This window comes from Indicator indicator, chromosome 4 (genome assembly GCF_027791375.1).
Source record: "Indicator indicator isolate 239-I01 chromosome 4, UM_Iind_1.1, whole genome shotgun sequence".
NCBI classification, from domain to species: domain Eukaryota; kingdom Metazoa; phylum Chordata; class Aves; order Piciformes; family Indicatoridae; genus Indicator; species Indicator indicator.
The window spans coordinates 47,248,018-47,274,448 of record NC_072013.1 but is presented as its reverse complement, the minus strand read 5'-3'; the positions used below and the strand labels follow the sequence as shown (position 1 = coordinate 47,274,448).

Genomic DNA, 26,431 nt, shown 5'->3' with positions numbered 1-26,431 from the left:
CTCTTCCCTTTGCTCATTCCCCTTTTCCCCAGTGTTTGGACATACCCATCAAACTGCACACAAACTGCCACAGGAACTGAGACCCCTACAGAATTTTAGCTCAGGACATCCTACTGTAAGCACTGAAGAGCCCCTGCCTGCCATCACCATCTCTGGCCAGATTATGGAAGCTAGAGACAGGATGGTGGGGCAAATTCAAACAACTTTCCTCAAAAAAAAAGCTCTTAAAGTCAGTGTTAAATCTTCATAAATTAAATATATACAGTTAAAGATGGGAAATCCACATTCTTTCTTCATTGTTTTCCAGACCATTGTGGAGGCAGGGGCAAATGGTATGAAGGTCAAAATATAAAAATCTACAGGGCTTTATGGGTCCCTCTGCTAAGAAGAGAAGCCATGGCTTTCAGTTTTTCTTTGGCAGCTAGAGAAGGGCTGAAATAGACAGTGTTCATTCATCTGAAAGCACTGCTAGCCTCTGCAACCCTGTTCTCTGGACACCTTTAAAACAGTCTGGCTGGAGCAGCAAGTGGTGAGATCAACCCCGATGTGCATCACTGGCTTAGTATCTCTGCAGGCTGCTCATGAATTTCCAGACAACATTGAAAGACTTGATAATGGAGCCTGTTTCAGGCTTGGGCTGCTGTCTCTGCTTCCCTGCATGAGATCTTTGTGATTCAGGCTACAGAAGGAAGAGCTACAGACAGGCTGGCAAACTGAGGAAAGGAAGATTTCCGTTAAGGAGTCCCTTAGTGCCTTGGCACATATTTCTACAATAAGGCAAGGCATGCTTTACACCAGAGTTTATCCACATCATGCAATGCCATGGCATGTATAGATCCTCCTCTTTGCTCCATACAAGAGCAGTACTGATTTCTTCAATACAGGTTTAAGCAAAGGTAAGTGATTGTACAGGGACAGCTTCCCCAAAGAATGTTATAAATCAAGATAATAATCTGCTCTCTGGAAAAGACAGGGTAAAAGTCTAATTTCCTTAATAAGATGCATTTCTCACAGCCTAATCATCACTTAGCAGTCTTCACAGGACTGACTGCTCCACAAGAATGGCATTTTAAAGCATGAAACATCATCTACTGATCTAGTTTATCACAGTGACTGAATTGCAGTGTTTGAATTGCACTGTGCAGCCTACATGGAAGCTCGTAGCTTACCCAGCTGCAGTCAGCACTGACTTACCCTGTCGAAATGGTTGAAAGAAGCCCGGAACTCATTCATCTGTTCCTGGCTGATTCCTTTGGCATCACGGGTCAGAATCTGGTTTTCCACTTCATTGATGGTTCTAGCAATTGTTGTTAGCAATTGCTCCCAGCCCACTCGGATATGCTGGAAAAAGAGGACAAGACAATTTTTAAATTAAAAAAGCAGTACTTTTGCCTCTGAGGCCAAGGGATTGTATGTGCTGGTTTTTTTGCAAATTTAATGATTCTGGTGACCAAGGCAGAAGAATTCCATGTGCTCAGAAAAACTTTACTCCTATCTGCAGTGCGAGCCGCCCAGACGTTTAAAATCTGTTTTGACTGAAAAAAAACCCCAAAAAACATATTGAAGTGATCAATTCCTGAACTTAAGAAAATTTTGGTCCTATAGCAAGGTACCTTTGCCTTGTCAAAGCAACATATCTGGGGCCTTTAGTAAAAAACAAGAATCAAACACAGTGTTTTTAGGACTTATTTGGGCAAAAAACTCTCCTTACCAAGAAAATAAATAAACCACAGTCCTTGGAAGACACTGGTGCTCCACTGCCTCTGGTGTCGCTTAATGGAGAGTTGGCCAGAGACCAAAAGACAAGTTTCAAAGCCCATCTGTGTTCTTCTGGACTCACACTGAACTCAGATTGCAAGAAACCTCACGTGGTCAAAAGAAAACCAAACTGATTTTAAGAAGCTTTTGTTGGGAGTATTCTTCTTTTGCCAGGCTGTGGCAGCTCAAAATCACCAGCACTCTCTTGGTCTTTCTAATCCCAGCTCATAGGCTGCCACAACTGGGTGGCAGGAGAAGCAAGACTAGCCAATTTTTCCAGCAATCCTGTTGACCTCATTCAGGTTATTTCTATCGCCTGTGTTTGGAAGTACATTGGAATGGATTGGCATAAAGTACAGCAAGGCAAAAAGACATTCAGTGAAATGCTGCATGCTTGGCCACATTGTCAAGCTCTCAGTTTCCCTGCAAACCACAACAGGTTGCCAGAGCTAGATGTGGCTGATGCTAATGGGCCAGGGCAGATGAGGCTGGCTGATCTGCTGCCAAAACATTTACCTCCATGGTGTAGTTGGTGTGCTTGTTGTCAAAGATAAGCGCTTCCTGGATTTGTTGGTGGTCTCCTTCCAACTGGTCAATCTTTGGTTTGTAGTTCACAATGCTTTTCTCATACTGCCGCAAGTGGTTGAGCTGATCCTCCAGGGTCCCGTGCATCTCTATCGAAATGCGGCCAATCTCCTGCATTAGCCAAACCCAAAGGAGTCAGATCCCATTGGAAGAGCAAGCCTCAACATGCTTGACATTTATTTCAGCTATTTCATGCTCACGCAGAAGGATGATTGAAAAAAAAAAAAAAAATCTCATGGAGCAGTTACTTTCAATGAGCTGAGGCAGCGTCAGCAAAAAAATTAACAGAGCCCTGAACATTTTCCAAGCAAGATGAGTCATATGAGTTGTGTCTGATACAAGGATACAAAAGAAAAGTAGAGAGCATGCGCTAGTAATGTACCAAGCCAGATCTTCTTCTGATGTGCTGCCTGTCGCTAACTCGGTCCCCTCATACAGACTGAATACATACAGCTCCTGCCATCAGTAATAGCTTCGTATTTTTGCTTTTAATCAGGTCCAATTACTTAAATTCCAATCTTACCTAAAGATAGAGCATCTCCCTTAAAAATGTCTCCTCCAATGATGTTTGATATACTAAATGTATTTATTGTGTCTTGCATATCAAGACCTCCTACAGGAAGGCTGGAGACGGACTTTTCATAAGGGTGTCTAGCAATAGGGCAAGGGGGCCTGGTGTGAGGCTGAGGGAGAGTAGGTTTAGACTGGATCTTAGGAAGAATCTCTTCAGTACAAGGGTGGTGAGACTCTGGAACAGGTTGTCCAGGGATGTTGTGGATGGCTCCACCCTGGAGGTGGTGTTCAAGGCCAGGTTAGATGAGGCCTCGAGCAGCTGAGTCTAATTGTGAGATGTCCCTGCCCATGGCAGGGGGGTTGGAATAGATGACCTCTAAGGTCCCCTCCAACTAATCCATTCTATGATTCTATGAAAATATGTCTTGATGTGTTTAGATACAGAGAGTTAAAACTCCCACAACTCTACTAAAATACCAGTGCTCCCTGTTTTAAGTCATGTTCTTTATGTCTGCACTAAAGAGTTAGGGGAAGAAAAGTACAAGCACTTCAGTAACTGGTATCAATCTTAGGGCTCTCCACAGTTTTTCTTGTGGTAACCTGAGGGAAGAATGACCATGACAGTGGTCAGGAAAGACCAAGGATAAGGATATCAGCGAAGATCACAGAGGAAAACAGATTGTTTCAAAATGAGCAAAGCACTACCTCCATCTTGGTCTGGATCCAGGGTCCAATGACATTGGCCTGTGCACCAAACTGTTTACGAAGTCGTTCATTTTGCTGCTGGCGAGCATGCTCCTCCATCAGGGCTTGATCCCTCCTGGGCACCAGCTGCCGCACCTAGAGCCAAGAGGGACACCGCATGCAGTTTATGTGTGTAGAAAGGCACCCACGTGGGAAAGGTAGGAATTGCTGCAAGGAAGGGAGGAGCACTGGGTGTTTGCACTGAAAACAGTCACATGGTTTAGGACACAGTGGGAAGGCTCATGGAATGTGAATCCTCTCTGCTGTAGGATGCACACTGCAAACTCCACTCAGGCTACAGAAGACCAGAAGAAGCTTCTGTTCACTATGTGGGGTTTTGGTGGCTCTTGTTAACTGGATTGCAAGACCCTGTTCAGATCTCACTTTGGTGATCTCATTTGGTAGTAAGAACCATCAGCAGAGGTGGTATAGAGAATAGCTGCTCTGTGGAAACAGAACATCTGAAGGGTTGAATGGTGAAAAACTCACATGCCATACTTCCTCGCTTGTCAGGTCAGCTGAGGACTGAAAACCTTAAAGCTTCTAATTTAGCATCTTTTATTATAAGACTAGCAAGTAAAATGGATCTGGCACTCCCTAGGCATTTCTATGAAAGATCTTTTCTACATTCCAAGCACATGGGAATTGAGCTGCAAACGAAAGACAAAAGCCCCCAAAGATCAGCAGCAAGCCTGAGAAGGTAACTAAAGAGTAAATGATCCACTTCCTGAGGCCTCAGTGACTGAGCAGCAGCACCCTCCCACACCAACTGACGAGGTTGAAAACAACTTACATGTTCCCATTTGCCATTGATCTCGTGTGGGGTGATCGTAGTGTAAGGATTTGTTCCTGCCATGTTGACATGGTATGTCTGGACAATCTTTGAGACTTCATTGTGGATTCCCAGGATGGCCTGTCGCTCCTTGTCAGCATCTGGCAAAGTGGCTTTGAACTGTTCGTGGGCTGTGCTTAATCCCTGCAGAAGGAAAGCAGCAGAGGATGGGTAAGAGCATTAGCTACTGAATAGCCTCTTTAGCAAATGTATTGCTGCAGAAGTGGTTGCCAAAGCTTACATACTCCCAGGTTACAAAGCAGGCTACTCTAATAAGACTTTTATGTCCCCTCAGCATCACTAAACAGGCTATTTTAAGTAGTTAAATGATGTGGTCTTGTTTTCTCTCTGTTTCTGTTCCATGCTGAACAGTGAGAGAGACCACAGCCCAAAAAAAATGGTGTAATAATTCTGGCTCATAACTGAGTGGGAGCTATTTTCCAATACTGCTCTGCAACTGCCTGTCAGGCCTTTTGGCAAGATTCAACTAGTAGCACTACTATTAAAGCAGACATGTCTTACTAGTGAAAACACACCACCTTTTTATTCTGCCACAAGAATGTGCACACCTAAGATAACTCCAGATGAATAATACGAGTCAGATTCAGTCTGATCAGTCACTTAGAACTAGGTGAAGGTCTTCAGGCCAACAGGGATCTCACAGAGGCAAAATATGCTCCAGCCACCAGAAAGCAGCTCCTTCTCCCTGAACACAACAGGCCCTTTTCTGTTCCCTGTCTTGCGCCAGTGCCCAGACTGTGCTCCAGGGATCCATGGTGGGGACACGCTTGCTGGTAGTTTGTGGACAGCTGACAAGCCAGCTGGTTCTGGCTCATCTCCCACTGCTTCCACAGGACTTTAAGGTACTTCATCCCATAAGCCTGGAATAGCAAGATCAGGGAAGCAAACGCAAGGGAAAGGCAGTAAAATGAATGCGGGAGAGAGAGGCATGTGCAGGGATAGTCGAGGGAACAGTGTGGACAGAAGAGGGAATGAAGTAAACCTCATGATTGACCACTCTCTTACAACACACACACTGTAACTACTGTTCCTAAAATTCTTCCCTTAGATGGTGACTCATTACTTTGCAGCTGCTGCAGTGGCCATAGAGATGTAATGCCCCTGGGAAAGGGGCATAGAGATGTAATGCCCCTGGGAAAACAATCACAACAAGATGTTGGAAGAGTTTAAATGCTGTTCAGATTGCTTCTGCATTACAAAGGACTACTTAGTGATCCCCTTTGCTCAGAAGGGAGGAATGGAAGAAACAAGTAGCAGCTCCATAACAAAGGTGATACCAAGCTAGGGCTATTCACTACCCCTCTGCCTCCTGACTGCATAGTGTCCCTTGTCCTCCCATTTGCTTCCTGATTGATGCCCATGTTGCTGTCAACCATCACCAAGTCAACCAAAGCACCGACTTGGATTCTTTTCATGAGCCCATCAAGTGGGAGAAAAATTTCCCGCTGCAGCCTAGGGAAGAGTAATTGCTGCTCTCAAAGGTTTGAAAATTACCCACGGATTCCTCAAGTTGTTTTCATAACAACATTTCAGAAGTGGGAAAACTGAGATACTTTCTCTATTGCAGGAAGCAACTTTTGCTTCAAATGGTGATCCACTGCCAAAATGGACAATTCTGACTCTTCTTGTGCTTAGCACCAAAACCCAGCTGGCAGCTCAGAAACTGCCCTCATGGCACACCCTATCACACAGGAGCAAGTGACCTGGACATGTCATTACACGAGACAACTGACCTACAGAACCTGTGAGCAGCACTAAGCTTTGATCACGTGGGTTAAAAAACCCACACATAACCCTAAAAGAGCCTCTCAATATTTGGCTTTCATTAATGAAACTCTGGAGTTACACTGAAAGATCCCCTTTCAGTTCTCTGTGTCCAGGTAGGACAGTGTGAACATGCTTCATTCCTATTCAGATCTGGAGTAAATCACAGAACAACTCCTTTTTTGTTCTCTTGCTAAGGCTCACTCACTAGAGCAAAAGCACCAAACTCTGATTTACAATGGACTAGGAATCCAGGAGACCCTCAACTTCTTTCTCTCCCAACCTGACTGGTGCAGATGACTATTCTGTACCTGGATCTCCTCAATGGTGTGAACAATGAATGTGTCCTGCAGGTCCTCCATGGCCCCTTCCATCCAGTTATTGAAAGGGGCAGCTCGTTTGGCATATTCCAGATACAACTGGTCAATTGTTTCCAGTAACTTCTCTGTCCTCTGGGCATGCACAAAAAAAGAAAGAAAATCAGGCAGGATGGTTAGAGAACAACCCCCCCCCCCAAAAAAATCACATCGATATGTGGGTCCTCAGAGCTGCTTCTTTGTTCCAGATCTCCTTGATATGCCCATATTGCACTACAGTGAAAGTCTCTCTGCTGTTAAGAGATTACATACAGGATGGATTTTTGCCTCAGGGAAAAATTTGAGGTCTTTTGAAATAAAACAAAACAATGACAGTCTTTCCAAGCAGAAAAAAAGAATTGCAAACCACAGAAAGGTAGAAATAAATCAATAGCCTGAGGAAACAAATGGCACCCTGATTGGACTGGAAGGGGAAAAGCAGGCTAAATATATTGAAATGCAGCCCTTGTTTACAGTTTGGGAAGTTCTAGAAGTGCAGAAAAGACATTAAACTGGTTGCTTGTGTGTATTGCAGCTTGCTTTCCACAAATGATCTACCCATGCAACCCCAAAGGTCCAATTTGGAACATGTCTCACCTCCAAGGCTTCTCTACGTTTCTGGGTTAGGGCACCCAGATTATCCCACTGATCACAGATCTTCTGGCACCTGGCATTGACACTGGGAGAGTCGTAATAGTCTAGCTCACTGTAAGGGGTGGGTCAAAAAACAAGGACAAGAAGTCAGATAAAAGCTATTTGGAGAAGAAAGAGAAACCCATTAGAAATATTTATCAGCATTGAGGATACATCCAGACAAAAAGCTCATGGTCTCTGCAAGTAAAACAAGCCAGGAAGACAGCAGTATCTAGATTCAGAGACACTCTGTGTTATGGTACATCAAACAGCACAGAACAGGAAGAAAAACAACCACCACCCAAGGCCTCAATAACACTGCCTGATAGGAGTAACTTGGCACTGGGGGAAGGGAGTATAGACTTCTGTTCAAGATGGGAATAAACAGATTATGTGCTGAGCAGTACGTCATCACACTGCTGAAGAACATCATGTAGGCTTCCTGTACATCAGAATGGCCAGAGGGGGTTTGGTTATGAACACAAAGAAGATGCTTAAGAGTGTTCCAAGAGTTGCATAGTACAGGTGGCAAGGGGTAGCTAAATTACACGAGCCACTCACTTCAGACAATTAGAATTATAGTGTGGGCTTCACTTCTGTATGCCTGACAAGAAGTGCTTTGCTGAGATGTCTGTGGGCTGGCACTCACAGAAGATGGGCTGGTAAGAGTATGTTTGTGACAAAGAGAACATGGCACTAAGCTGAAGCTTGTGGTCTTGTATTGCTTTGAGCTCTTGGTTCTGCTTGTGGTCAAAGTGGAGAAACCTGTAGGCAGAGGGGACCAGCCAAGCTGGGAAGTGTCAGCCTCAAAAGCAGAATAACTCACAGGGCTACAGAGTGGCCCTGGGCCATCTGATTATCACTTCTCTATGTAGTAATGCAGGTTTAAACGGTTGCTTTTTGCCTCTCCTAGCCATATTTCTTCCCACCACTATATTGCCCTCCTGAGGTATGTGGGCACAACTGTTGGTGGGAGTCCTGCAGTAAATGAGCCAGGAAACTGATTTGGACTAAAAATAACTTTTTCTTTGCTGGGTTTTTAATCCAGATCAGTTCCTTGATCTACTTTGCTGCAGAGCCAGCACTGCAGATGAAAGAACTGCTTCTGAAAGCCTGGCTTGTAATGCACTGGTTCTGGACCACTTGCTGGGAAGTGGAACATGCTGAAGCCACAAACCTCCTGGCACAGGCAGCTGCAGTGGCTTCCTCCAGACCCTCTCCATCTCCCTGGCAGTTTATCTCTTGGAGTGAAACAAGCTCAGCCACAGTTTTTCAGGGTATAGCCTCTTTGCTGAGATGGAAGATGGATTTTAGAAGAACGGCAGAACGAGCTATGCTCACACTTTGGAAGAAATCACCTCTCCCCTGGCTTAGGGACCAGCCCTCCTTGTTGCGCTTAGAACTGCAGCTGCTTTGGCTGGCATGTAGCATGTGCTTTGGAAGTGGCAGTTCAGCTAATGCTTGCTGACTAGCCAGCCTGAGTTTTAATCTTACTGACATGCAGGATTGCCTTGAACTCTCCTCCTGTTCCAAGGTCAATCCTCTAGTGGACAAGGGAGCAATTCTGTAAATCTGTGCTGTTAAAGGCGATAACGATCTTGATCCAATAATCCTGATTTTTTAGAACAAAACAGTCCTTCAGCCTCAGAGTAATGATCTTAGCCCAGACACCAACTTGAGATAGGCCAAAGTGATAGAGAAGTATTTTTAAAATAGGAAACAAAGTCAAAACCAAATTGTTCAGACTTGTTTTTGCCAAGAAACATGCAGGGCTTTAAAATTCTCTCACTGTGGTACAGAGGCCAGCTCTTTACCTGCCTGCTGTCCCTAGCAATCAACATCCTGCCCTAAGGAGATCTCATTTCTCCTGGTAACCTGCATCACCTGTCACTTCAGGAAAAGAAGTGGAACTGATGGTTTCCAAGCAGAGGGAAGCAGAGAGGTAGTTGAGCTGCTGTGGGGATGCCCTGGAGCAAGTGCTGATTAGAGTTCATGCGGTGCAGCAACTCCTGGGCTGAAGGGTCCAGGGTGGAAGCAGAGGCCACCACGCTCTCAAGCACCAATAGAGTTTTTTTCCCACAAGACAAAGGAGGATTTTTTTGACAAGAAAGAGCAGACCAAGAGCCTGATATCCTCTGCTGTTCCCAGAAAAGTATGACAGCATTACAGCCCTGAAACCTAGGAGGCACCAGTGGCAGGTCAGACTCTTTAAGAAAGGGTTCACAGCAGCATAAGAAGCTGGAAGAGGTTGGCAACTTGGCTTGGGAATATCACAGTATCACATCTGCCCCCCCTGTCAGCACCCATGACTCATACGTTTTCTGGTCTGCTCTTCTGGTGCATCCGGATACTGGAATGCAGTATCCTAGATACTGTTTAGAAACACTGGGACTTCCCAGCATTTTCCTATGGGGATTGATTTATGCTTTCCAGCGGGCAGAGGGCAAAGCTGATCGAGCCTCTCTGGCCCAAAGGATGGGATGTGTGCCAGGGTGCCATACTTCAGCTCTTGTGCAATAGCAGCAATCTGTTCCACGCGGTCCTGGTGTGCAGCCAGGTCACTCTCAAAGGCCTCGTGTTTCTTCAGCAGGGCCTTTATCTCCGAGAGGGTAGCGGTTTCGTAATCCTTCTGCTGCAGCATTGCTTCCTTACCTGGGGAGGGAGCCAAAGGACAGGAGAATGAAGGGCAGGACCCAATGCCTCCCCAACCAACCTAGGCAGCCCTGGAAGCCCTCGAAAGGACATTTGCCCGACTTCGGACACCCTGTCTAAGGTTTACCCTCACACATGCTGGCCTAGAGATCCTTCACTTTCAAACAACTGACTGAGTTTGCCATTAATAACAGAGAAGGTTGTGCGGTGCAGCTTGAGCCAGTGTTGTCACAGTTTATAGTGGACTTGTCTCGGTATGTGCAATCTGGGCTCTGCTGGGTCTGTAAATGCCAATTGTAGCACTTACTCAATGGTAATTTTTCCTCTGCTCTGTACCTCTTTTCTATGCAAATTTCTCACTTGCAACAGTTAGGGAACGCCAATGTGGCTGTATGATGTAGCAGAACAGAGATAATTTTCATGCATTACTTTCTAATAAAATAAGAAATGAACCTAGTATTCTCAAGGGGAAAGCCTCATGGAAGGACATATACATGATCCATCTCTTCCTCCCTATGTAGTAGGCAGCACTATGGCAGGCAATAGGAAATATGTAAGGCTGCCATTACCATCTGTCCAGGACTCATGAATGGATGCCTTCTGCCGGAACTTCTCTGCCAGGTGATCCAGCCTCTCTAGCCTTCGGATCTCATTTAACAACCACTCCTCATAGCCCTTCTCAGCCTGTTCTAGGCCACCCCAGGCATTGTTTATATCCTAGAGACAGGAACACAAGAGGAAAAGGCAGGTTAGAAGGTGGTAGTGGGTGGGAAGATACAGGTCAGCATTAATCTCTAGGAGCTACATGGCTCCAGGTGGTTGGTGTGGATATGGGCTTTTAATCTCATAAGGTTGTGCAGACAGGTCAGGAAGATGAAGTGCCAGACTGAAGACAAGCAGGACTACCTGTGTCAGGATACACCTGTCTGCATGAGAGTTCCTCTCAAAACACTTTTCCACATGAAACTTCAACAAAACTCAATCAATTTTCAATTAGAAAAAATGAGAGGCATCCAAACGTTGTCTCATAAAGTCACTTGCAAAGAGCCTCCCAGTCTGCTTTAGATGCAGAGAAGCAATGATTGCTTGACCCTGTCTTATTAAGGCCTCACTGAACTATATTCTGCAGGATTCCAACCACAATAGTTTCTTATGAAGGTGGGCAGGGCATGCCCACCAATGGGCAGAATTGGGGTCTCATTTTTTAGGAATGGTTGGGATATATTGATGGCTATTTGATGACCATGGTGGTCTTAGGTCAAAGATTGGACTTGATCTTAGAGGTCTCTTCCAACAGAAATGATTCTATATACGACCAGTTACCCCCACTCACCGAAACCATTTTCCCCTCTGAAGGCATGAAGGCTGGCCTATTGCTGAGCCGCAGCTTGGTCTGCAAAGTGTTGAAATTTATCTCAAGTTGGCACTTCTCTTGGACCTTGGGGGGCTTGTGCAGGCGGCGGTAGTCCCGAAAGTCCTCCAGTTTCTGCTGCATGGCTTGCATGGTGTTCTCTGGGGCCCGGTTCTCCAGCCAGGGGATGGTGCGACGGATCCACTCCAGCAGCTGCAAAGAGCAACAACAAGTCTTGAACTGAAACTGTGTTAAAACTACAGGCATTGCTCTGATATCTTTAGGGACCATTTACTTTTATGTTTGCTGTCAGAAAGATTCTGCCACCAGCAGGGCTTTTTAAAAAAAAAAAAAAAAAAAAAAAAAAAAAAAAAAAAAAGCTCACCAGCTTTTTTTGAAAGTTGTTTTTTTTTTTGCATAGCTTTCACACAAACAGGACCAAACTATGCCCTCAGATTACACTAAAGCCTTAAGAGTTTTGCTTGACTGTTCCATAACTAAAGGATGCTGTAAGCCATATTATGTGCAGAAGGATGTGACAGGAGAAATCAAGTTCTTGCCTCCAGTTACATTTTTCTCACTCTGCCTTCCTTGAACTCATTCTTGTTCTCGGAATAACCCTCCCTGGCTGACCTAGGTGGGGAGCTGACAAAATGCTGATGGCAATGGGCAGTCTATAGGGTGAGCAAAGCAGCTTCCAATGCTTTTCAGACCAGTCTGAAACTGGGCTCATGGATTGTGTTTGCCCTTCTGTTCTCCCTCTCCTCCTCTGTACTTGTTTTCCACAAACACAGTCCAGTCCAAATTTGGTCACTCCTGTAGGTTCACAGCTGTTAGTCTGTCAGTCTTCAATCTTCCAGGCTAACCAAAGCAGCCTCCTGCTATTATCTTCAACAGATTCTTTCCAGCTACCTGCAAATTTGTATTTCTTTCCTGCATTATCTCTAACTTCCATTCTCTGACCCAATTCCTGACTGGTACAGTATATCAACACACAATTTGTATGAAATATGTTATGAAGTTGTATAGGTTTGAAGAATGCAGGTTAAACCAGCTTGATTTTTTCCTTTAATCTTATGCATTTCTGTGGCTGCTCTTAATAAACAGAGACACTCTAAGCTGCTTTATGGAGGCTTTCTATTTTGAAATTGATTGTTCTTGCCTTTAAGGTAAGTTTGATTTTTATTTTTTTTTTTCAAGCTCAAGGAGAAATCCCTCAATTTTCTAGGAAAACACGGGCCAACAGCATTCTCCAAGATTAAATATCAACATTAAATGCAATTCCTTTCCACATACCACCACCCAGAAAACCACAGCACCATGGACACCTACATCACTGGCCAGTTTTTCATAGTCTTCCATGAGCTGTTCATTTTCTTGGTTGACTGCCAGCACCTTGCAGATACGATTTGCTGCTGTCTCCGCCTGATGAAGAGAAGAAAAACAGAAGGGAAAAGTGTGAAAAAAACCCAAAACAAAACAAACAACCCAGAGCTTGCAGCTTACCTCCCTACCACATGCCTGCAAATAAAGTCTCCTACCCTTGCCTCTAGCAACCTATCTGTGCTTCAAAATATCTGCCCTGACCTCTTTGCTTTCCATCTGACCTTCTGTAATAATTTATTTTTCCCTTCTCAGGTGAAGACATTCCTTCAGAGAATTGCAGCTCTGCTGATCCAACCCTGTGTGTTGCAAGACAACCACATTTCTATGCCTTTTCTGAAGCTGTTTCTCTGAGAAGGCATGCTTCCTACCAGAGGGGCCCAGCCTGCCTCTTTACAAAGACAGAGAGTTTCTGCCACCACTTCCCCTTCCCTCACCAGCATTCACAGCTGCAACACCAGTAACTGGAGTGGTATCAAGCTGGTGAGAGTCTCTACATCCTGTAACTTAAGCAGAGTTAATCCATAGACTGGATTTCGGAATATTTCTAATTTTGTTTGGAAGATAAAGTGGTAGATCCTCCTCTTAACCCTAAATCCTGCCCAGCAGTTACCTTCCAGCTTTCCCTGTATTTCTGGCACACATTACAGGATCACCTCCTGTACCTACTGTACACCTACTATATTTAAGGTCTCATGATCCAGCTGAGGAATTTTTATTTTTTCCAATCTCTGGGTAATCTCTCCTTACTCTCCCAAAACAAGCCTCCTCAAAAAAAGCCTGCTGTTACTATCTAGGTTGTTGGTTTTGTTTGTTTTTTTCCATTGTAGGACCACAATTTTGTTCTCTGCAGGGAGTTGAACATGTTAAAACATGTTGGAATAAAGTAAGGATCAGAAAAATCCCAGCTATGAACTCAAGAGCCAGTCTGCCCTGGAGTACTATGCATGTGTTTGGCATGGGGAACATGCAGCAGGCTGATATAAAGGAGCATCAGCTCACTTTATTACTATCACAATAGGTGTCATGCCACGAAGCCTCAGAGGATGTGACCCCAAGGCCTCGAAAAATGTGTGATGGGCATCAGGGGCTTGCTCAGCACCTTCTTATAGCTATCATCCTGGTGCCTGAGGAAGGTGCTAGAGCTACCCACAGGACTCCTATGGAGAGTCCTCCTTTCAGAGGCTAAGTGGAAGTGAAGAGGAGAGGGTACATGCCAACACTACAACAGACCAACTGCAAATGCTGTGTCCTGCCTTAAAAATATATGTGGGATTGATGCCAAAAGAGGTTTTGCAGAGCTTACAGTTGGCAAGTTTCAACTTTTTCCTATTTTTAAAAGGCCTCTTATTATCTGTTTAGTCAATCTTCAAGGCCATTTGAGAAAAAAAAATCTTCTAATTTCTACAGCTGATGTGAGGCAGCAAGAATAGCAATAAAGTCTTAGGCCACAGAGTGGTGTATGGATTGCTAAGGTCCCAAGGGATCTGGCATTCTCACTCATTTGTAAGAAGCTGTAGAAACATATATTCAGTCATCTGTCCCTTCACTGAAGTGGGCCAGTTATGAGATATATGGATATTAACTAATGTAAAACACATCAGAGGGACCTGTACAGGAGAAAAGGCAATTTAATAAAAAAAAACAAACAAAAAAACAAACCAAAAAATAACCCCAAAGAAACACCACAACAAAAAAGTCTGAAAGAAGTGCAAACAATGGTTACATTTAGGAAAGCTTGTACTTTGATCTGTTTTTAACCAAAGTTTGTAGTTTAATGGAGTGTTCTTTGACATCCAGAGAAAACTTTGTAGACATGGGACCAAACAGTATGTCAAAAAGACATTGCTGGAGTGCTACCATGATGTGCCTAGTGATTGCAGCGAGCTGGTGGTGCCAAATGTTTACCTCAGTCATCCCAGGAGAGGAGCTGCCTGCAGACTTAAGCTTTTTAAACTCTAGGAGCACTCTGCAGCAGCAGCCAGCTGTACAGGAGGAACCCAATTTCACAAAGGCTTATTTACATGTATCTGATGATAGATTTCCTCCAGCTGCCCAAGTTTTTAAATATGTGTGCATATATATGCATGTTGAACATCTGTCCAAGCCCTCTGAATGTCAGCAATTATGACATTATTTGTATTATCCTAACGGCTGAAGTGCAGAGAATTTCTCTCCCCAACCAGTACTTGCTTCCCAATGGTTCTTGCCAACTCTATCCAAGTGCACTGCTGCTGCAGGAGCAGGAAAGGCTCCATGGCCACTATCACCATTAGTGTCATGATCAATGCATTACACTGACTGAACAAGATAGGACGAAAACATCCCAATGCTTTCAGGTAACCTCAACAAATCCTTCCCACACCGCTGCTAAATGAGCTGCTCTGTGGTGACGGCCACCTCAGTCAAACACTTTCAGGTGAAAGAAGAGTGGCACACTAAAACGTTTACACGAGTCCAAGGCAGCTCCCACTACACTTTCATTAGCGGAGTGGGAAAAAGCTGGTTTGGTTTCCCCATGCTGTTAAGCCAGTGATGCATTTTGGATGCTCACACTGGTTCCAAACAAGCCAGAACCCCTACAAGGCATGCAGCAGCACTGAGATGCACCCTCCTGGGGTCTGAAAGCTGCACGCCTGTATTCTCACAGAGCCCATGTGAACTGATCATCTTCAGCACAGCATCATGCTGACATACATTACTTGCACTCACACAGCGTGGGGAGGGCCAGTCCAGGGCATTCCACATGTGCTGCATGTTAGACTCAAAATGGAAATCTGAATAGCCAAAGTAACAGTAATCTCTCTGCTTTTTTCCTTTCCTGTGCTTCTCAACCCTGACTTGGACTGCTTAGGATGGATGTGGAGCTAGCTGTCTCTCTAGCTCATGGATCCAGGCCTCTTCACTGAGAAGGATTATAAAGGGAGGTATTCCCACAGTGTGCTATACTTAAGGGACGATGTCTGCCTGTTGCTGTCCTCTGGTCTCAGAGGACCTCTCCAGAATACTGTATGCTAAACACAATACCTTAATAAAACGGTACAAAGTTAGTTAGAAATTTTCAACCCAGAAATCAAGTTTACAAAAAATATTAAGCCAACCAGTAGTTGCATGCATTTAGTGTGAAAGTAAGAAGCAGTTAGAAAACAAGCAAACCAACCAAAGCAAGTATACCTACAAATATATATATGTAAAAAAAATGGCATAAAGAAAAAGCAGCCATCTATACACACATGTCAGGCTGGGGACCCTGTACCTTCAAAGGCTCAGTATAAGAGAGTGATAGAAGCAGAAAGCAGCTCATGGGACTTCCCCTTCTGGACTCGTGGCAGTAATGAAAAATCTGAATGAAAAATGGAGCGATATCAGAGTAAATCACCTAACTGTGCATGAGGTTGCAACATGTTACAACCTGGGCTGGGGCTTGTACTCAGGAATCACTTCGCATTTGCCAGGGGGTTGGAATCTGTGTCACTCAGCAGCTGGCTAATGTATGGCTAGGATAGCTCCAAAAAGGAGCTGTGCTCCTTCTGCAGGGCACAGTTGAGTTGCTGGCCCATCAGGACTGTTAAAAAAATTAATAAATTATTAAATCTTTAATCTTAAATCAGTTAGACTACATGGGATTGAAGCCTTAACTAAGAAGCTCCATCTCTAGTTGTTGCTCTGGCTACTGGATTCAGGTTCTGAGGCAGTAAAAGGTTGTTTTCAGTTATCCTTGGAGACGTAACATCCACCTAAACTGCTGACAAGAGCACAGGACCTGCTGAACGAGTTTACAAATCATGGAATGGGCACAGAGAGAAGAGGAAGGGATTGGCAAGGGGTGTGGCTGCTCCTGCAGCTGGCCAGAGCTGGCATATTGTGGTTTGCTGTTTCCTCAATCTGGAGTTCTTCAGGTTAAGCAGACAGCATGGAGCAGTCCCTCAGGGGCACTTAGAAAACAGCAGGCCTTATTACTGGACTGGCATGAGTTCTGAGGCCACAGTCTTCCTGGGCAAGTATCAGCTGGCTGGAGCTTGCAGCCTGGTCTTAAGGTTTTCAAGCTGTTTATGAAGCAGGACCTTGGTGGAAAAATCACAACTAAACAAATTGTGTCAAATGGGCAAGTCTACTGCACTGCTGTGGGACATACTCCCAGTTCCTTGGAAACAAGACAGTATCAGATAATTTATATGAGATTGGGCAGAACTAAAGAGCTGCTCCCTGGAACCTACTGCATGTGTTTGCCCTCTGCAAGGCAGCATCAGCGTGGTATCTGCATCAATGCTGTGACTATCAGCACTGCTTTGCGCAAGAAATGGACTCTTCTCGGATTCAACTTAGACCTCAACCTGGACACCACATGGACAGTATCTCAAAGAGAAAAGGCCTAGTGAGAGAAATAGTTGGGGCTGGGGAAAATAGGGAGTTTTTTACATCTATTGGCAACGTGAAGAGTATAGTCTTGAACTTTAGGTTTTATTATTTGAAAGCCTACGCTCTGGAATCAGCACTGATCTTGTGAAAAGGCTGCAGCCCAGCCAAGCTATGGCATGGGACGAAAGGATCGACTTCATTCTTCTATTCAAAGGATTACAGGGAAATTTCTGTTTAGGAGAAAGTTTGCCCAAAGGCAAACTGTGACTATTTGGATCCTCTAAGGACAAGTGTCCTGATGCCAGGCAAAGAGGCTTTGGAGCAAAGAGGAAGCAGAGGAAGGAGAACTGGAAGTTATGAAAATTGGGCAAAGCAGAGGAAAGAAAAATAAGACATATAGATGCTTTGAGATACAGAGACAAATAACCAAGGAGAAGGAAGAAACGGAGAAGAGTTTGGAAAGCTCAAGGCCTGGTAAGAATGGATTTTGTGTCTGCACAAAAGTGCTACGCAGCCAGCTCAGATGATACAGCCTAGGAAAAGACTGCTGACCTAGTGGGGACTGAGTGTGGAAGGCAGGATGGCAACTCAAGGAGAACAGGTTGTGATTTCCTGGAGTAGGCCGACTTGACTGTGATACTTCTGGAGGCTCACCGCCTGGCCAGGATGATGCTCATTAGTCACTGAGATGGTACTGACTGTGTCAGAGCAGACATTCATTCATATTTTGATGTCAGCTTTACCAAACGCTTTCTCCACCACTGGGGTGTGAGACTGGATGGAAGGAGCAGCTCAAGTCTGAAAGGACATTTACATCACTTCTCCAGCAAGACTACAGACACCCAAGTGAATCGCTGGATGCACTGGGCTTCCCTGCAAACGTCCTGGGGCAGACAGGGGGGTCTGGCTTGTTCCTCAGTGGAGAGGTTCGGTGGGCAGGGCAGGGAGAAGGGAGGGGGTTGTTAACAGTAAAGTCTCACCTTCTGCGCCCCTGAGAAGGCGTGGTAGTAACATGAGACATAGGTCATTATGGCCTTCTCATCCGGCCTTAGCGTGCCTATAATATCTGTGCAGAGAAGGAAAAGAGGTTGAAAGGATAAAGTAAGAAGCAGCACATAGAATAAAACAAAACAGTCATGGGTGGCGTGAGAGAGGGGCAGAAAACTTCCCATCATGCATTGCAGGACAGGCCAAACAGATTTCCATGCGGAGAGCTGGGAATTCAGATCAGAAGGTGGCTAGCAGCGTTGGCTTGTGGCTCAAAGCGGCACCCCTCCCTCCCGCCCCCCCAATCCAGGGGGATCCTGAGCTGAGGGTCCAGGCTCTGCACCTTCGCGGCGGCGGTCACAGGGCCTGGCCCAAGGATGCAAACAGGCTGTTTGTAGGTCTGAACACCCACGCTTGAGGCCTTTCTGTACGTGAGGAGCTAGAGATCAGAGCCTTCCTACACACTGAACTTCCTACACAGTATCTGCTCTGCTGCAACATGCACTGCCTGTTCTTACAGCACTGAAGTACGGGCGGCTGCTTGGTTCTGGCAAGAGATGTTTACAGGGTTTCACCTGCAAAATGTTTTCCTTAAGTGACTCCATTACCAACAGGAAACTGGCTAAGCCAGACACAGTAAGGACCCAGCTGCCTGATTTCCATCATGGTGGGTGAGAAAAGATGTTAAAAAAGAACAAATGCACAAACCCAGGCATCTCAGTCATCACAAGCTATGCTCTGTTTGCAAAATCACCACAGACTTACTCGTCAGACATGTTTTGTATGCCCCAGGTGAACTGGGAGTGAGTTTGTGGCACAACCTAAGGAAGCAGCAGGTGCAGGAGCAAGGGTGCAGGAACCTGCAGCATACATAAGGTAAAAGAATTTTTCAGTATTCATTGAACCCTTTAGAAAACCACTAAGTTAGCTCTGGTCTTCCATCTTTGAGAAAGAGGGGAAAAAAAAATGAATAGATCTGAGCATTGTTTCCAGCAGGGGCAGGCTGCAGTGTCATGCTGAGCAGACCGTCTCTGTGGTAATCTCTGCCTTTGTCAGACCAAACATCCTAGGTCCCAGGAACAGGGACTGCAGATCCTCAGCCCTCAGGGCAGCAGTTCAGAAGGCAAATGGAGAAGGCAGAGCTCCCCATTCCTTTGATCTATGTACATGTCAATGTGTTGCCAATTGTGCCAGGGAAAGTACTGCTGACTATAGGCAAATGGAACCCCTAGCTCCCTTGCCCCAGATATTGTTTCTGGGGCACCACTTTGAACCAACAGCCAACACCACCAAGAGCATAATAATAAAGATGCCCGTAGCTAGAGAGGAGAAAGAGAAAGGAAAAAAAAAAAGATTTGGACATTAGCAACGGCACCAGGTGTGCTCTGTGGAGGGAGCTTGGGATCCTGTGATACCTTCTGGGCTCCTGAGAAGGCGTGGTAGAAGCTAGAAACATAGGTCATGATGGCTTTCTCATCAGGACGGGCAGTTCCAACAATGTCTGTCAAAAAAAACCTCATGTTAAGAGTGTAATCAACTGATGGGAGGAAAGCAAAGGAGAAGGAGAACCACAAGTGTCCAGGAGGCCTGCTGAGGTACATGCTTGTCACAGCAACTCCACAGGACTTCCCAAAATTCCCCAGAAGATGTGTCTCTCTCAGAAGCCAGGATCACTCTCCTGGTACTCTCGTGATTCCAGGGTCTGGCCAGGCTAACATAGCCATACGTCAGCCATACGTCTTGTGTCACAGCATTTCATCCTGAGAACATTACTGTGAATGGTGGGTTGAATCAATCCTGGCAGAAGGTCAATATGACCTTTATAGACATATACTGCAATTCCTCCACACAGTTCTTCAGGGAAGATCCTTTCTCCCTTTCTATGCCTTCATTTCTACACTTCAATTTCAAAACAACGGCTTGAATTTCAAAAGGCCCTTTCATCAGTTTCAGGGGAAACTCAACACCTACAGAGATCAGAATTAATGGCATGGAGAAATGCACATAAGCTTGAACTCCATGAGGGAGAAGAGTGATCAGGAAACAGCAGTGGGAGCTCCTGCAAGGGGCCTTCTTTATCACTGCCAGCTTTACTAAGATATGAAGTCAGATTCATTTATTTTGGAGGTGGCTTTATTTCCTACAGAATGGAAGGAAGCATGGAATCTACTCTAGAAACTGATATTTTGGTGACCTCAGCATGATGAACGCAGGGAAAGTAAGGCTTATCCCTGGGGATGTGAAATACTGCCTAAGAATATGAACATCCTGCTTTCCCAAATACAGGCTCACTGGGTTCAGCTGTCCTATCACCACCCTTCCCCCTTGTTTCTCTCACTCCCTTATTTAGCAAGCCTTTAAGTGCTTCTCTTGTCCAAACCAAGACTGAAATACAACTTCTACCTTCAGGCAAACAGCCAACAAATGGTGAACTATTTAAGGCTGTTGTTTGTACTCCGAAGTTACAGTCTTCAAAGTCTGTTGTCAAGCTGGTCCTGACAAGGCTCTGAATTGTAATCCTTGCTGTCCCAGTGGCCTCAGGGAAGCAGTCACAATCAGTAGCAAAAGCATCACAGAATAACTTGGATCTCTGCCTTGATATCCAAACCCAGTCAGTGAGGGATCTTCATGCCCAACACTTCCAAGTAGTCAAGAAGAAGCCATTTATAATACTGATATCATGCCCCCCAACAGTAAGATCACTAGCAATGTCAGAAAGAGCCCAGGAAAAACATCTGGAGCAAAAGGAATGCAGTTCTACATGATACATTAACTCAGTATTAAGCCTGATTCTTGAAGGGGAACACTTTAATCAGCAGTAGACACAGCCAGGTGTTACTCATCTCTGCCTAGTATGTCAATGCCAAGTTAAGATCTCCACACCAGGCTCAGAAAACTGAGAGGTGCACAGGAGGAAGGGGGATGCAGAACACGTGATTCATTATTCCATTGTAACTTTTTCCCTATACATTTAGCATGTGGTGATGGAGGGAGCATTCAGAGGTTACTGAATTCTTGTACAATACAAGTCCACCTAGAAGAAGGGGGAAATTTCTTGAGAAAGAGGAAGTTAAAAGCCACTGGGGGTTCTACTTTACCTTCTGCATCCAGCATCTTGGGAATATCCAGATATTTCTCAGCCACATCAAAAGCTGTGTTTAGATTAGTGAGAGGATCATCCTGGGAAAGAAAAAGAACCAGAGCATTACCATCAACTTCTAATAAGGCACACAGCATTTTGGTCAAAACAGAGCTATAGTACTTGGTTTGGTTCAGGTAAGTGTGCTGTCCAGGCAAAATTGTGTGAATCTTCATGTAGCAGGATGAAATAATTAGCTTCCTTTTGGAAGCAGAGCCTAGAGACTCGTAACATGATAATTAACATATAGTCTATGCACTTGCAACAAGAAGCAATAATACATTTTGTCTTGAACCTGAAGTAAAATTAGCTTCACGTCACACTGATAGTAAATGGCTGTATCTCACATGTAAATCTCACACTTCTATTAGGTTTGCAACTTCCATTTTAAAGAACTGCAGAGCAGCGTATCTGCCAGAACATCTAAGCGATACCAAAATAGTAACAACATCTGCAGCAGTTGCTGTCCTTAGCTAGAGCAATTTGTTGAACACTAGTTGAGTGGGAGGAAGAGAAATCTCTTAACATATCTCTAACAAAATAAATACATATAAAAGTACTCTTTTTGCCTGAGTATTGCTTTTCCTGCTAGGCACTGCACACAACTTGTCATTTCCTTAGTGCGTTTCTATTCCTCCCTATATAAGCCTGCTGTGGCAGGATGTACATCAGATGCAGACATCAATACACAATAATCAAATGAAGTTAAATGTGGCTTATCACATCATGAGTCATATCACAAAGGTAACTAGATTTTAAAGAGCCACACAAGAGACTACAAAAAACAGATGTCACCGGAAGTGAAAGACCTCTGCAAACTGTTACCAGCACTTGAACATAACGATTAGCAGCAAGACACCTACCAGCTGGGGTGAGACCCTTATACAAGCCTGATTCCTGTACTCCCATGATACTTGGTTATTCTGAACAATCAAGTGACATTTGCACCAGTGGTTTCTACTGTTGAGACAGGTGGCTTCTGCTGGAGGAAAGGCTGTACATAAACTGCTAGTGTTTAGTCACCTTATTTACCAAAGCATCTTTCAGAAGAGAGGAAGATGAGGTCATACTCTCCATATTGTCATTTGTGCCACTCACTCTGAGACCCACCTTAAAAATTAGGAAATACGGGTGATAATTATTTCACCTATTTTTTGTAGTGGCTTCCATGTTCTGTGTCTTTTCTGTTTGAGATCATGTGCCTTTACTTATTACGTCGACTTGGAAGATTAAGCTGTGCCTAAACTCTAATCAACAGGCAATTTCCTTTGAACCCACCCAGCATGAAAGATGAAGCTAGGCAGGCTCAGGCAGATAGGGCATGGGCGTGCAGAGAAGTTCCTTTATGGCACTGATCATCATGTAGCCCTTGTTAAACCAGGAGACTAAGCTATTCTGAAAAGCAGTTTCCTGCAGCGTTTCCCTGGGAATCAATGCATGTATTAGATTGGCATGCCCTAGCAGCATCATATTCCTTTGGGTGAGTGTTTCCAGTAGACAGCAACATTTCACCTACAGAAGTAAATCACACAGAGGCCACTAAAACAGACACAACCAATGATCCCTGTGGGCACACTGTGCTAAAACCAGCAGCTGTCACACATGGTAACAGGGCCCCATCTCAGCGTCAAATACTACTTTATCCCTGTAATTATACACTCTTAATAGTGACATCAGATCTATTTATCTATCTAACTATATGTCTATCTAGAGATATATCTACATCTACCTCTTCAGAGTTAAGCAGGGGTACAGATGGGATTTCTGCTATCCTCCAGATAGAAAAAAGAAACCACCCTGTGGCATGGAATTAGGGGCTGGTACCATTTCAGCTTCAGCCTAATTGTCTCCTGTGTCCAGAGAAACCTCTATGAACCCAAAGTGTAACCACAAGCCTTACTTGAGGAGGTGAGAGTAGCTGGTACATAACATTCCTCGTTTACCATGTGTAGACAGGGCCTTAGCTTCATTTAGGAAGGAAAAGTAACAGCCTTTCCTTCACTCAAGCACAGGAGCATCCAGAAATGCCAAGTGGCAGCTCCCTTCCCAGTTTTACCCTAGCCCACATGCCATTTTCTACTTCTGTAGACATGTCCCTACTATTTACCAAATTCAGCCTTATGCTGGCCATGACCACCATGGCATTGCCAATACTAAACACTCTGTCAGGGTGTTAACAGAGACACTTCCTTAGCACAGACCCATCTCATCAAACTGCCTGGAGATCTGTCAGCCTTCCCTGGAGGAAAGGGAGGAGCAAACTCACTGCAGATAGCTTTCTTATCAGTTTTTAAGTAACAGCAGGAGCAATGCTGCCAAAGGTTAAAAAGAAATTTTAAGCTGGAAGTTGGGAGAGGTTTCCTGATGGGAAAACTTACTGAGCTTGGGCACTCCCAAAGGAAAGGCTGGAAGTCTTAATATGTGGGAAACTGGAGACTCACCTAGATGAAGCCAGCAGATTTCTACTTCATATGTAAGAAAGATGTGTGATCAGAGTCTCCTGGGGAATGAAGCTAAAGATAGTGCTACTGAAAGCAAGCCACTGAGGTCCAAAGACTAGCTCAGAGATGAGCATTGAGCCAAGCCTGAGTAAGACCCTCTTCCCTGTGGAAAAAGCTTTGCCCCTCACAGAGCTGCTCATCACTGAGGTGATGTTTCTTTGTGCAAGAGATAAGGCTTTCCCAGGAACTTGCCCAAGACTACAACAGGGTCTCAAGCCCTATGGAATTCCTCCAAACTCTATCACTTTCAGCTCCAGCTAATCACTATTTCAAATCACCTGTTCCAGCTGACTCGCACCAAAAGGGATAAAGTAGTAGAGGCTGACCTGGCACCTCCAAGCCTTACAGTGCAGCACCATGGCTGTGGGCACACCTTAGGAACCCAAAGGCTGCACAGCAATCAAAAGTATGTCACCTCTCCCCTGACTTTTCCCACAGCTCCCAGAAGAGCACTAACCCAGATGAGGTTCTGCAGGGGTGCTTTGGCTCCCATTCTGCTTATGTGAAGATCGTAATGGCAGAGACACGAAGCAGAGCAGTAACTTGCCAGGCTCTCGCTGGGCCAGTCAAGAGATAAGCTCTAGTTTTACCATGGAGGAATTACATTGTTTTAACAGTGGCAGACAGCAACCTGCCCTGAACAGATATACTCACCTAGCACATTCTCTGCTTTTGCTGACTAAAGACTACTGTGGCTCCTCCTCTTTCACCCCAACCCTAACTCATATGGGAATCTTCTCCTGAAGCTATTTCCAAATCCTTGCAGCACACAAGGTTGCCATGGCAATTATTGCAGTGTGACACTCACAAAAAATTCTTCTATTAACTAGCAATCAGGAAAGGAGATGGAGGGGGAGGAAAATTGACAGAAAGCAAGCACTTCCTATATCTGCCAGAACTGAAGGCACTAGGAAAGAAATCCAACTGGTACAGCTCATGTTTCAGGAATATCTATAACAAATGCATCCAACACAGCAGTACACAGACCATGTTTCTATACGGATATGGTATATGAGGGGATGCCTGAGCCATAAATCAATCATTTTACTTGATAAAAGATCTTAGATGTGGCTTACAGTTAAGCTACAGTTAGGGGTAAAAGGAAGAAGGGAAACCCCATCTTCTGCATATCCTTTACATGCAGACCATGAGCTGATTCTCAAGATCTTTTCTACTGTGAGTTGAACAATAAAAGACTTGCACTGAATAAAAATAGCTGTGGTGCCAGGGCATCATAGAATGGACCTCAGAGATCTTCTACTTCAACCTCCCTACCATGGGCAGGGACACCTCTCAAGAAGACTTGACTGCTCAAGGCCTCATCCAACTTGGCCTTGAACACCTCCAGGGAGGGGGTGCCCTCTTGGCAACCTGTTCCAGAGTCTCACCACCCTAGTACTGAAAAACTTCTTTGTAGGACCTAGTCTAAACCCACTCTCCCTTAGCTTAAAACCATTCCCACTTGTCCTTATGATAAGTTCCTCTCCAACCTTCCTATAGGTTCCCTTCAGGTATTGGAAGGCAGCTATAAGGTTCTCCCAGAGTCTTCTCCAGGCTGAATCACTGACACCAAGGTGGGCAGACTTTGGGGCCTGGTCTATACAAGCAACTTCAGCTAGGCAGTGCACATAGGCAGTCATGCTCGCTCCACTAATATACCTAGACCAGGAAAAATAGCCACATCAACTCAGTACCTAACTGTGCTGACAAAAGATGTTGCCATCTTTTGGGAAGGAGACGTGCAGTCACACTGGCTACCTTTTGCCAGCATGCACTGCCAATACAGGGTCTGTAGCATAGACACGGCCTCTGTGATGGAGCAGAAAACACTAAAACTACACAAGAATAGTGCCCAACCAGGAGGTTCATGCAGGCCTCTTGGCGGTTTGGACTGATGTTCACCTCTCTATCTTAAACATATGTGTTTGTGTGTACACAGAAACACAACATCACCAAAGGCATACACAACTGAGATACCATTAACCACTCCCTAGAGCTGGAAGAGACCTGGAGATGCAGCTCTGATCTACTATCAGCTGTGATAGCTGCTTCTTAGCATCCTTTCTCACATCTTTCTCTGCAAGGTAAGTCCTCTGCAGAGTCAGGGACTATTCAAAAGGTTTGGGCTGGTTGGTTTGTTTGCTCCTCTGTTGTTGAGGGAAGGAGGAGAGGAGAAGTAAGCTCCAGGAAGGCAAGAATCAGCTGAACTGAGCCAAAGGGAGGAGAAAGAAGGAATAAAGGAGGAAACAAATGACAGAAATAGTCCGGGCAATAACTGTGTTTAGGATCTCATGAAGGATGAGATCAAAGGGAAGCAGAGAACAAAAGATGCTGCTTCTACTCCAAGGAGGATAAATTCCTTCCCATCTACATTGCTTTTGGCTAGGACAATCACCCTCTCTTTCACCTTAAAAAGCCTGCGGGCAACATGACCAAATAACTTACTCTCCCTCACTCTTGAGAGTTTGGGTTTGGCTTAGGGCTTTGTTCATAATGTTTGTTCTATCATTTACCCATTAGGGTTTGTCAGATGCATGTTGCTTATCTGCTTTTATTTTCCCAAGATCAGGCACTGAAAATGTAACTCTAATAACTCCCTTTTTTATTGGTGCTGTTTATGTCAATAGGTACAGTTTCTCCCCACTCTTTATTCATCATGTGCTGACTCCACACATGAAAACTGACCAGATAATATAACTGACAGCTCTGTAAGACAGTAAAGACATAAAAGGTGACTGAAAAGCAAATCACACATTGTACAATTAATTGCCTCAAGGATGCAGCTAGGTTTATTAACTCATTTATATATTGTCTATTTGCACAGTGATCCAAGAGCCCAGGTCCTTTAGTGAT

At 44.7% G+C, this 26,431-nt stretch overlaps 1 protein-coding gene across 6 annotated transcripts in view; it reads right to left on the bottom strand.

The window, feature by feature from the left end:
- ACTN1 (actinin alpha 1) overlaps nt 1–26,431 on the bottom strand; it is an 88,831-nt gene that overhangs the window by 5,677 nt on the left and 56,723 nt on the right. For 3 of the 6 annotated variants that reach the window (XM_054400281.1, XM_054400284.1, XM_054400285.1), the window contains exons 7-18: nt 21,037–21,118; nt 19,354–19,439; nt 12,542–12,634; nt 11,192–11,422; nt 10,428–10,575; nt 9,708–9,858; nt 7,171–7,279; nt 6,529–6,669; nt 4,394–4,576; nt 3,562–3,696; nt 2,275–2,454; nt 1,195–1,341 (exon numbers count right to left, since the gene is read on the bottom strand). In XM_054400281.1, coding sequence (XP_054256256.1) covers nt 1,195–1,341; nt 2,275–2,454; nt 3,562–3,696; nt 4,394–4,576; nt 6,529–6,669; nt 7,171–7,279; nt 9,708–9,858; nt 10,428–10,575; nt 11,192–11,422; nt 12,542–12,634; nt 19,354–19,439; nt 21,037–21,118 — 1,686 coding nt within the window. Of the gene's footprint in view, nt 1–1,194; nt 1,342–2,274; nt 2,455–3,561; nt 3,697–4,393; nt 4,577–6,528; nt 6,670–7,170; nt 7,280–9,707; nt 9,907–10,427; nt 10,576–11,191; nt 11,423–12,541; nt 12,635–17,931; nt 18,018–19,353; nt 19,440–21,036; nt 21,119–26,431 lie in introns of all 6 variants that reach the window. The other 3 variants (XM_054400286.1, XM_054400287.1, XM_054400283.1) reach the window with 2 other exon arrangements.